At 33.8% G+C, this 13,500-nt stretch overlaps 1 protein-coding gene across 1 annotated transcript; it reads right to left on the bottom strand.

Moving 5' to 3' along the window:
• Nucleotides 1–3,463: 3,463 nt before the first annotated feature.
• On the bottom strand, nucleotides 3,464–12,967 carry LOC112601757 (high mobility group protein DSP1-like). Its single transcript, XM_025349530.1, has 5 exons — nucleotides 11,589–12,967; nucleotides 7,187–7,354; nucleotides 4,173–4,333; nucleotides 3,923–4,097; nucleotides 3,464–3,844 (listed from the first exon to the last, which is right to left on the bottom strand). Exons 1-5 carry the CDS (start codon nucleotides 12,129–12,131, stop codon nucleotides 3,668–3,670), a joined length of 1,224 nt encoding a protein of 407 aa, XP_025205315.1. The 5' UTR covers nucleotides 12,132–12,967; the 3' UTR covers nucleotides 3,464–3,667.
• Nucleotides 12,968–13,500: the final 533 nt, after the last annotated feature.

The following is a 13,500-nucleotide window of genomic DNA, read 5'->3' as shown; positions in this document are numbered from 1 at the left end:
CAAAAATTTCGTTTATAAACCACTAAATTGTACGCGTCATCGGTAACGCTATTATTAGTACCAATGTATCTATTAGCATTTATTGTATGGCGTCTCTTATTGTACCTTACCAAGTAATGCATTCTAATCACTTGGGTTTCACAGTTAGCACTTGAATGACTTTTATTAAGATATTAATATCATAAAAAATTACCGACGGCGTTTTTAAGACATACTAAAACGTATTGTACGAACGATCCCATGATATTATTATGATAATAGGCCAATGAAGAACGGGCTCTTGAATCTGTTTCTGTAGTACCTACGAGTTTCGTCGATTTTACTGGTACAAGTACTTAGTTTTAAAGCAACCAATTAATTCTGTCAATTAAAAATTTGTTCTAAGTTTAACAATACAAATCGTTAATAGATTAAATGCACAATAGACATACTATGGTTATTCATATTTTATATTTAAATGATCGCTACCTGGTTTATTCATTTGTAGCTTACCAATAAATACATCATTTTTGAAATATTGCACGTGTACATTTTGAATTTATCGTATACCCAACTATGTCCATCTTATTATCTCAAAAATGTTAACCTACGTTTTTATCATTATCATGTTGCCCACTCATCTGCAATATGTATAGATAACATGAATATTGCATCTTTTTTTTTTCCAATTAGCTCGTATATTAGGTACCTAAAAAATATTTTGTTAACATTTACAAATTCATTTTTAATTTATTGATCAAGTTAAGGAGTAACCAGGGCAGCGGATGGAACACGGTGGTCATATGTAAAAGAGTTTGATAGGTAGTGGATGGCGGAATCGATGGGAACGATGTAAAACGGCGCCCGGTAAATATGATGAAATCAATCATAAAAATACAGCGATACAAACACGTTATAGGCGCAATTATAATAATAAAATGGCTAACCGAGTACACGGTATTTAAACTGACGGTTGTTTTAATTTTCTTTATAATAATATTAACTTACCAGAAGGACGATAGAAGACTTGGCTTAGCATTATGTAGTACGTTTTGTTTATCCATTGTGTTATTAATTATTATAATTAAATCATAACTAGCTATTAGGTATTGGATGATGATCATTATTTATTATTATTATTATTACTATTTACATGTAGGTACGCTAACTTTATATATTTCCTTCTTAACATAATTATTGCCGTTTTATTATAATTTATTTACGGCAAGGCAATAGCGTTAAATTATTACAACACCCACCACACCATACGTGATGAAACGCCGGCGCTGAAAAATTTTTTAACATACATAACTTCTAGCCCAGTAGCATTCCGTTCTGTTATTGACCGAACAGAATTTCGTTAGGGTTAGGTATTGGTACAAACACTATTAATTCTCTTAAATTTATAATACTTTAAATTCGTCTACATGACCAACCAGCTATTCACATGACTTAAGATATTTGAACTATCCGCAAACTATGTGCATAAACCAAATCAATTTGCAAAAATGTACAAATCTTTTGAAGTAACGAGATTCATTAGCACCGAGGCATTAAATAATAAATAAATACTTTCTGGTCATTAAAGATGACGGCGCACAACTTAATTTTTCCACGCAAAATTACGTCTACGCAAAATATAGACACAAACTTATTCACACAAAATTGTTTTTCAAAAGTTTTTGAGTAATAATGATACAATTACAAATTATAAAATGTAGAGAATATTTTCAAGGGCTTATCAATTTTCTAAGAACAATTTTATTTGTAAGTCGAACATATGGTGGAATGATAAAATATTTATGTCAAATCATAAAAATTAATTTTGCATTCAATATTACAATGGATCAGAGAGAAACCAAATATTGCATTGGCATCCTTCTTATACAAGATACAATACCATAGATCCAGAACACCTTACAATAGAATTTACCGCAATACATCGATATCAAAGGGCAAATTAAATCCTAACATTGGTTTACCTAACATTAAATTTACACTTAAGTATTTACTGTATACAACAATTGGTAATATATTTAAAAACTTAAACACAACCAATTACTATGGGTACAACAACATTTATTAATCAAAGAAAAATAATGGATTTGAAATGAGATAGAAACCGGTTTTATGTAACTGTTTAAACTTATTAATTTTCATTCGATTATTGATTATTAAACAGTCAACAAGCATTTAATCACAAAAAAATTTGAATCTTGAGGGGCTCGTTTTATACAAATAAAAAATAATTGTTTTCGTTTTCATAATGATATTATATTCTATTAAAATTATAATTTTAAATACAAGTTAGCAACTGTTGTATGACGGGTATACTGATAAAAAAAAATAATAATTATAATAAATTTAAAACACAAATTAGCAACTGCTGTTTGTTGCGTATACTGATTAAAAAAATAATAATTATAAATGATAATAATTGATGTTAAATATTTTTAAATTGTTCAAATTACTTCTATTTTTATTAAAAATGTAGCATTTGTCTCAGTCAAAAAATACATCAATAAATTTATCTATACAAATTATAACATAAATTGAGCATATTTAATATTGAAGACAATAAAAAATATGGTCAATAAACTAAATCTAAAAAATAGATTTTATTATATTTCTCTTAATTTAATCAAATTGTAGTTAAATGAAATTTACCATTCAAATCAAATGATAACATACAATAAATATTATTTTTTCAATTTATTCAAAATGAATTGCCGAAATTGAAGAATTAACAGTTTAAAACCGATATTATTTTATGAAACATCTAATCAAAATAAGTTAAAATAAAAACAATTTTAAACTGATGAATTGATGAAATCTTTCTATCATGAACAATTTGTAGTTTCTCAGAATAATATCAACTTAAAATAATTAAAAATAAAAGCCGAACAATATATTGTTTAAATTTTTTATTATTTATTTTTTTTTGTTTTGCGAGAATATTTGTCACACAGCACGAAAGTGCAATCTTTCATAGCGTACACATAAATATCCTTATTAACAGTATCAAGTTTGTATGTTATGGACTATATCCATTTTTTTTATCCGATTATTACAAATACAAAAAAGTGGTTTTCGTCATAACAAAAAAATCAAACTTAACTGTAAAATAAAAATTGATTAAGACAACATATGAATCTCCTATATGAAAATAATGAAATGGTAAAGATCTCGCAATTTATTTCCGCTTGCGGTTTTCTCTCTAATATTAAAATTACAAATTAAAAAAAAAAATAAAAATAAACAAAAAAATTGTATGTACAAAAAATAAAATTACATTTATATTTTACAGGAGGTAATTTTCAGTTAAAACCTTAATTAAATAAAAAATCCAATGGCATAATTTAATATTATACTCCTGGAAAATTAAAATGTAATTTTAAAATTCATCATAATATATCAGTCTGTAAAGAAATATTTTTACGGTAAATTTTGTAAAGTTTTAGTAAAAATATAGGAATCTCTAATATAAAAATTAAAAATTTGAATCCAATATTTATTATTATTATTTTTTTTTTGTTGAGACAAAACCAATTTTCTACAGTTTTTCTGTACAAAATTACTTTTTAATCTATAACTTAAAAATTAACTTATTTGTATTTACAAATTTTAAAATTAATATTTTCGAGGTACGAAAAGAAAAAAAAAGATTCTGATGTGAATCTGAAAGAGATCACTCGTCATCGTCTTCATCATCATCATCTTCGTCACTTTCATCTTTTACTGCCATCATTTGTTGTTGTTGCTGTTGTTGTGCAAGTATTTGTTGTTGTTGTTGAACCAACATTTGATGTTGTTGTTGTTGTTGTAACAAGGTAGGCTTGCCCTTGTTTTTGTACTCGGTCATTTCCTGTTGAGCAATTTCAGAAATTATTAATATGGTTGTCCAAATATAATGTTCAATATATTTAATTTAAATGTAACATACCCTTTCGTATCTGGCTTTATCTTTTTCTGCCATAGCTTCATACTTCTGTTTCACTGTAATATCAGCATCAGACCATTTTTTACCCAATTCTTTGGCTACATCACCAACACCATACTCTGGGTTCACAGCCTTAACTTTTCCACGTTCATCATTACAGAACCAGAAGAAAGCAGACCTAAAAAAAAACAAAAATACATTATTTACAAATATTTAATCAATTATTTTAAAATAACAATAAAAAAATACTAACAAGGAGCGTTTTGGTGCATTAGGATCTTTGATTTGCTTCCTCTTCTTTCCACGCACTTTTTCACCCTTGGGTGGAATATAGCTTTGCATTTCAGTATCATATCTTAACTTGTCCTTATCAGCCATCTCGTGAAATCTTTTCTTTTCCTTTTCATTCATTGTCTAAAAAAAAAAAATGTATACATTAAGTTATGATAATAAATGTCTATATTTTATTTTATTAAAAACAATTAAACTATTTGTATAAATGTATGGTATTTACTTTTAATTATACACATAATTAATATATATATATATATATACGCAAATAATTCATTATTTAATTAGTTTACATTATTAATGAATGATTGATTTAAAATGAATTAATAAATTATCAAATTAAATTTTTTTGGGAACTCCCAACTTTTCAACACCCACCACCTACACATTGTTTAGGCACACTAAGCAAACAATTAATTTTTTTTGTTTAACATTCAAATTTAACTAGTGGGACACTGAATTAAAAACCGATTGCATTATTTTATGATCAATATAGTGGAGGCAGAATTTGTCAACAGAGGACGACCACATTTAAACTAATACGAATTTATACGAAAACATGACGTAAGTATAACTCAAACCACAAATTCAGAATGCGATATATGAGAAGAAAGGGGAACATGGCAACAGCAGCAACAGAATTCACAAGGTAAAATTTGTCAATATTATATAATTCTCCAACCCTCTGCGTATCTCCGCATCGACACCCAGCCATAGTCGATGTATCTTTGAAAAGAGCTTAATGTGCGAGAACCGCGTGCGCGTGTGTGTGCAGGCTGGCTATTACCAGCGCTGCGAGGGTGCGGCGAACACAAGGTAATGTTTAGAGTGAGAGGGGGGTTAATTTTAATAATTGCGCCAGCGCTCTTAGTTTTAAACTCCGCCGCCATGTTATCCCCACACCCTCTAGAAAACAACCCCAGCATTTTACACACAAAAAAATCGATGGCAGAACCCCCGAGCTCATTCCTACACACATACACACACAGCTTTCCTCCCCCTACACCCCCCTTGTTGTCGATACCAGCAGGCAAATAATGCGGCTACTACAATTCCTTCCAGTTTAATTTATTTTTTTAACCATTTTTAATAATAAATAATAACTTGCGTCATAACGTTTATTTAGGCGAATTCCACCAAAACAACAATAATAATATAATTCATTATTATTATTGCAACGATTATAGTATGATATACAGCAAAAATAAACGATTGAAAATCCTATCTTCCACGTTAGAACTGTATTACATTTTAAAGAAAACAAATTCGCCTTCGCCTCCGCCCCCGCATCCCCATCCACAATCACCTCCTTTACATTCCTTTTTTTCCCTTTTAACCCACCGCACGGCACTTTAATGTGTTCCGGTGTAACCAGGCCGGACGTTTCGACCGAAATGGACGAATAAAATAAAGTACCTGCTTAAACATTATTAATAATATAAACAAGCGGCCGTGTACAATTTTATACACATAACGTGCGCACGCGCTGGCGCGTTTTATACAGTAGTAAGAGGATTGCGATAGAGGTTGAGAAATAATATTTACACGGACAGGAAATTATTATAATATTGTTAAATAAATTATAAAATAGATTATTTTGTTTATGCATGAAAAAAAAAACACACACACAAGGCGGCGAGCAGCAACAATAACGCGCGAGACGGTTAGAATAATATTCTTTTTTTTCGTTCGATATTATTGTTGGCAGCAGTGGGTGCCGGTTAATCGTGCGTGTGCTCGTTCGTCGTTCGTGAGCGCACTATGGCGGTGGCGGAACGGGCGCGCGGGGGTAACGACGATCTAACGTACAAAAACTGGTTCCCTGGTATGTGCTGGATGACTGCTGCTGCTGCCGCCGCTGACCCATCCTCTCACCCCCTTAACGGAAAACCAGTCCTACGGAACCCCAGCCGGCCCGGTAACAACAGCAACCGCAGCACACACACGGTCGTAAAAATACGCGGTGCTGGCGCAACAAAAACCAGCGAGGCACGCACCATTTTGTTTCAACAACGCAAGAAAAATTAAAAACGTTTGATTTACAAAAAAATAAAAATGTTTCGATATCAACATCAACATCATGGCGGGCGCACCGATAATATTGGAGAAGAAGTGTTGCTAATAATGGAATAGAAACGGCAACGCAAAACTTGATAATAAATATAAAATAATATAATATAATATGTCGCACTGGACGATATATAATATTATTTCATAGTACACACGCAGCAGCGGTCTTGGATATTACGAAGTCGTTACAATAAAAGAATTTTGTACTGCTCCTATAGTAGTAGTGGAGTGAGCAGGTGGTGCTGTGTACGGCGCGTAATCGCTTTTTGTCTACTTATATATATATAAATATGTTGTTATGGGTGTTATAACGACTACGACCGAGTAATTTCCTCCTAAAAGAAACGGTTTTGGTTAAATTTTTTTTTTTTTGTTTACGGTTCGAATTTTAATGAATTCCAGCTGTCGACGCAAGTCCAGCAAACAGCGGACGGTATTTACGGGACATATTTGACTTTATAATTCGGAATAAAAAAAAGAGATGAAAAAATAAAATACAATCGATATATTATCTCCGCATACACTAGCCGCCGCCGTCGTACTGATAATAAAATCGCGACGGAAATTTGCCAAGAACAGATTCGGATAGTGAAAATTTACCGATTTTTTTTCTCACCATGACAGTTCGGTTTATAGTCGACGGTTCACAAGAGAGGCTCGATTTGGGTCCGAGAGAAAGGAAAATTACGGATTTTTTTTATTTTTGTCGGTCATCAGAAACGTGTAATACTATTATACGTCGTTGTCGGGAGACATACACAACAGAGCGCAGCGCGAAGACGAATCACATCAATTTTTTTTTTTTATTATTATTATACGCGAGCGACCAATTAGCCATCTTTATTGTGACTGTATCTAAGTGTTAAAATATAAACTTAAATGATTCATAAATTTTGTGATACTGACCTTCCACCTTTCGGCGCATTTCTTCGAGAACTCCGCGAAAATTACATTCTCGTCGGGGTGTTTCTTTTTATGCTCTTCGCGACACGTTTGTACGAAAAACGCGTACGCAGTCATACGACCTCTGGGTTTCGCATCTGTCCCTTTGCCTCTAGGCATTTTCCCTCGGTTCTGAAAAATAAATGGTTCATGTTATTATTATTTAAAACACACAAGAAAACACTCGTCGATGTCATTTCTATTCATACGGCAGAATTTCATTTTTAAATATACCCACGTGCGAACATCACACGTCAACAACAGGGAACAACCAAGATAGTTGACGCTCAGCTATTTTACAGACATTTGTTTTCATTTACCAGTGGTAAGAACTAAAGGAATCTACAAGTTAACCGCTCTAAATATAAGATTTAACAATATTACTGAAGTTATTACATATTGCGTATACTGTACACCTGAACTCGTGTGATTTGTTCTTACAATAATAAACATCTGTCTTTAATACAAGTTTGACATACATGTACATACCGATATTTATGTGTAAACTAAAATTATAATAGTTGTAAAATTTTATAATTTTGTAATATAATAAAATTAATTTAACCATTAATTTCTACAAAGCTGAACAGTTAAAATAAGACTAATTTAATATAAAATATTCAGAAGTGCTGTTAATGAATAACTCTCTCCACAAATTATTCACGTGCTTATTAAAATAATTTTTTTTTAACTATTACTTATTGTTTTAAATAATATTTAAATGATAGAAAAAAAAAATTAATACATTTCTGTTGTTTGAATCTAATAATGTACGTAAAAAAGTCGTTCAAAGGTTATTAATTCATAATAATTTGCAGCAATAATTATTACATAATGAATATAATCGTTCCATCATTAAATCATCTAATGTTGTTACCCAAAAATCGCTATCGACAAACTTATCAAATAAAAAAGGTGATCAATGGATTTCTCATTAAGATGTATTGTTATTATCAACTGTGTATCATTAATAAATACATCCTCATTACATTACTTACTTTATTCAAGTAATTTTGATTGTTTCGAAAATATGTTAATTTTTGTTAATTTAGTTGTAACTTATTGCTAAAAACAAGATATCCAATAAATTGAATAAGTTTTATAGCTAATAATAAATTTTCTCTTGTGTTCATACTTTAATAAGATCCAGAGTAAAATAAAAAAAAAGGTTTAACACTTTTAAGTTCAGAGTTAAATTCATAGAAATAATATTTACATAAGATACCGGTACAAAGAGGCATATAACCAAATCTAACGCAGACATGAATATGATACATTTCTAAAAAAAATATCAATAATAGTTCATATTTATTTGAAATAATTAACAATTATAAATTTCTAAACTAAGAAAAAGTGATTTCTGAAATTTTTAGTGATATAAATATATTGTTTGAAGGGCAATGAAATAGCACTAGAAAATTTAAATATAATTTGACATTAAGCAAGATTTCATTAGACAAACCAAAATAACGTTATAACAACTCATGTTGTAAAGATTATTAGTGAATATTTGATATTATTTAACTATTTTCATGAAAAAAACAATAAGTTTCTATTTTAAGAAAAATTGACCAACATTTAAGTTGAAGTATATTAATATACTTAAATAATAATTCAGATTATTAGATTAACATTCATATCGATAGAATTATAATTAAATATTCATGAAAAAGTTATACGTTTATCTTAAAATAGAATCTATTTTGATTCATATAATTTTGGGAATATCAAATAAAATGATGGCATACCACACTTTTCTAATACAAATAAATAATTGGCGTATGGAAATACCAAGATAATATGAATAGTTGAAAAATATATTTTTATGTTAAATGATGCTAACAATTTAGACATATTAAGAAATGTAAGTAATAATAGTTTAAAATAATGTAAAACACAACAGTTCTTTTATTTTCATTCATTAGTTTTCAACGCGTTATGTGATTTCGTATTGTTCTAAATAGCTAAGTGAAACAGTTTAATGTAAATCAACAATTATTGAAAGTGAAGGCTAATGACCTGGGCCAATCATATAAAATAAAAATCATTCTTCACATTACAACTACATAGACAATGTGCAAATAGTTTGATCAATGGTATATATATTTTATCAATGGTTTCCACAATTTTAAGATAATTCGAGAACAGTTAATCATTAAATTAAAACAACTGTAATAGTATATAAATATAATTATTTTATCTTTTTTCCGTCCTTAACTGAACTTAATAAGCAAAAATATAATCAATTATACCACTGTATTTGTTCGTAATAGATAAGATAATAAAGTATAACTTTTTAAATGATTAATTAGTCAAGACATAAAAAGCACGAACTCTGGCAAAATTCGATTAAACCGAAAAAAAACTGGTTTTACTTGGCAGTAAAATAATTATTATTAAAATAAAAAAATAACAGTAAAACCTGTAACTACTCTAACAAAAGAAACAGGTTTTTGTTTAATCCTTTCTCATATAGTAAACGACTTTTTAAGTTCTTAAATATTTTTACTAATTAATTTATAATGCAAAAACCAAGAGCAGAAAGTAATCAAAATTAAAAACAAACCTAAATAATCAATTGAACCTATTTAAAACTACTAATTTAACAAAAATAGATTTATGCATTATTTTTAGAAGTTAATAATGAAATTTTATTTTGGATGAAAACATACCACAAATAATTTAGATACACCGAATAATATTTACTATTTACAACGCGAAAGCAAACGAATAGAAGTGAATAATAAATTATTTTCTTGTAACTGCTGGACCAGAAATAATAATCCATGAAGGCTATAGAACCCTAAAAAACCTTGGCATTGGTCTGTCTTTGTGAATAATTAACATCTGTTATGATCTCATTGGTACCCAAAATATATTAACAATAATTTTATTAAAACTTTTAAAAATATATTAAAAAAAATTTTGATTAGCTAATGAATTTGTCTGAAACACATAGGTCGTGTCCTGGGAGTGAATACAACGAAAACCACCGTAAGAAACGAATCATAAATGTGTTTTCTAATAATCAGTGGAACGGCAACTAAAATTACATAATATTATTCTTCTTACTAAATATAAAAATAAGAAAGTCTATTTTAAGGAACAAAACTAACAACAAAAATATAGGACACTAACTCGTGGCTATTACCACTAGGTCGTTATCGGAATTCGTACATTTTTTGGAGTAGTAATACCTGGGGGGGTTTTGGTTGAATTGCCGACAGACCATAATATTTACAATTTATAATCGGCAAGTAATAAATGTGAAAAAAATTATAATCCGAACGTTGACCACTATCACAGTTTTACAAGAACAATGTTAAAACACAATCATAATAATAATAATAATAATAATAATAATAATATAATGTGGGTAACTCGCGCGTTGTTGTAAGGCCACATAACTTTCTATTTATCTACTCAATGACAAATTTATCAGTCGGAATTGCAGCAAAAAATGCGTACACTGTTCGACGCTTTTCGCGCGAGATTATGTGGAACAATAAAAACGTAGGCACAGCAAAATACCGACGTGATCGGATATAGGTAAATCTTAGGATTTAGGACGATTATGTATCGTTGCTGCCCACACGTTTTTAAACGTGACGAGACATAAAAAAAGTGTAAATTTAAGGACAACGAATAAAAAAAAAACATATCGTAACGGAAGGAGGTTAGGGTAGTAGAAAAACAAACGATGTGTGGACGACGACCGGACGTACACGTGAATGAAATCATCAAAATACATATCTCACAACATACGTAGAGATAAGGTGATGCCGCGCTACTCGTCTCGCGTCTCCGCGTCACGCGGTTAATGATAATTACCGCAACTAGCGTCGTCAGGACGTACACACACACATAAACACACAGCCGTTGTTATTGTTATTGTCATTTGAATAAAATTCCAACGGACCGAGATACCCAACAAACGCTAAAACCAAGACTATTAATACTACTACAATCGATCCAAACGAAAATCAAAAAAATGACGACGGCGGTGCTGCTGCCCAGATTATTGACTGGTACACGACAAACCGGCAAACGAAAACACGAAAAACCCTGACCGGAAGAGCGGGGACGCACGCAAACAATTCATATCCACTTATCTCAGAGCTCAGACGAACGCGCATTAACACGACGATATCGCACCATCGTAGTACAACACACGATGAATACGGTTAATTATGTACACAAACAATAATATGATAAATAATCGTGTGTGTCCCACGCGCGCGCGCGCGCTCGCGTTATCAGACACCACGCACACGACGTACGCGTACGTACGTGCATGGGGATAAACGCCAACGCCAACACGTATACAACACACGACCACCAAACAACAACAAACACCACCAATTACCATGATCGAGTTTGGCGACGGTACGTTGTGCACGTTTTGAATGTTATTGTCCATGGCTCCTGGGTACGACCACCATTGGGCCGCGGCGGCAGCGGCGATCCCGTAGCTGTCCGCGTAGTTGCCCATCGGGTTCCTGGAGCTGCTCGTGACCGTCGTCGAGACGTTGCTGTTGCTGTTGCTGGTCGACACGCCGCCGGTGTTGTTCAGCTGCTGTTGCTGTTGCTGCTGCAGCTGCTGGTGCTGCTGGTGGCTAAACGACGACGCCATCTTATAGAACTGCTGGGCCGCGGACACCGCGGCAGCCGCTTGCTGCTGCTGCTGCTGCGCGGCTGCCGCCACGGCGGCCAGTTGCTGCTGATGATGTTGGTTCAGCAAGTGCTGCTGCTGCTGCTGCTGTTGCTGTTGCTGCTGCTGCTGCTGTTGCATGTGCTGTTGCTGCTGCTGCTGTTCCTGGCTGTTGCCCCACCACAGATTGGCCGCGGCTGCCGCGTGGTCGTCCCGGTTGCCCCAGCCGACATTGTTGCCCGCGCGGTTCTCGGACATGCCGCCGGACTGCGAATGGTGCGGGTTTTTTTCACACGGAACACTGTACACGATCGGACACCAGACGTGACGCACAAACGCGCGAACACTGGGCACTGTGGTCGAGACGTGTGTTTGATACGCGGCGGGTGTCAGTAGTCAAATTATGTGTATATATTATATTGTTACGAACGCGGCGCACACGTTACGTGTTCGGCGTGTGCGTGTGTATGTATGTATATATTCGGTCGGCTCGCGTACGTACGTATGTGGTGTGCCGCCGAGTGCGTAGCGGGGCGAAATCGAATGTATATATGTGTGTGCACCACGCGAGTTATGTGCGGAAAAAAAAAACAAAGGGAACGACGGACGCGTGTGTGTAGTATATAATATCTCACTGTATACGCGCGGCCGACGGTTAAAACTGCGGTGGAAAAGGCGGAGAGAAGGAGAAAAAAATAACGAGGCAGACCTGCGTGTTGCCCGCCACTAGCCGAACGACGACGACGACGACGACGGCGACAGCGGATGTTACCCCCACCGCCCGTTTCGTAAAAACCCAATGGCGCGGCCGGCCCCTCCGACCATGGTTTAGCTACCGGTAACCGGCATTGCCAACCTCATCTCTAGAAACCGTGAGCGGCCGAACAAAGAACATTTATATGCGCGCGTACTGCCGGGACGGGACGGGTATGGCGGGCGGGCGGTGACCGGGCTGGCAGGCAAACGGAACGAGCGCGCGCGCGAGAGAGACAGAACGTGAGAGGGACAAACGTGGCGAGAGAAACGGAATAAAAACCGCGCTCGCTCGCGCCAAGGCCACCGGTCGTTCAAGGTTTCCGCAGTTCACCACCGCCGACGTAAAGCGCGCGCGGGCAGCAACGGCGTCGTCCTTTCCCTTTTTTTTCCCTCCAGCGGCACACACGCTCGCATGGATACGATAATATTCTCTCGGAGGAAACGCGATTGGTTGTTCGGCTGTTGATAGTGGCGAGGGGCACAGTTTTCTCAATAAAAGACGTTTTAAACGAAAAATTATTGTACCGCCGAGTAACGAAAAAACACCACCACCAACATTACCGTGTACACACTGTCGCCACCACCATCACTCGCACAGACAGATGAAATCGCTTTGTATCACATAATAATAATAATATACTATGTTGTATTCGAAAATACCTGCAACCGTGATATTATTACAAATAAATAACAAAACGTGCGCAAGATAAGAAAAAAAGGCGGGATTTGACTGGGAAATTATTTTTAATTTTTCTCGTACGTGGCCTGCCGATTTATCGTTTTTGAATACAACAATCGATACACGGTTACGGAACCGCAGCCACTCGGCATCGTTGTGTAAATGGTTATTCTCTTTGGATTTGTGCGGTAC

The sequence above is a fragment of the Melanaphis sacchari genome, unplaced genomic scaffold (genome assembly GCF_002803265.2).
Source record: "Melanaphis sacchari strain LSU unplaced genomic scaffold, SCAv2.0 Contig7_pilon_pilon, whole genome shotgun sequence".
NCBI lineage: Eukaryota > Metazoa > Arthropoda > Insecta > Hemiptera > Aphididae > Melanaphis > Melanaphis sacchari.
The sequence above is the reverse complement of the archived record's forward strand: the minus strand, read 5'-3'. Positions and strand labels throughout refer to the sequence as shown.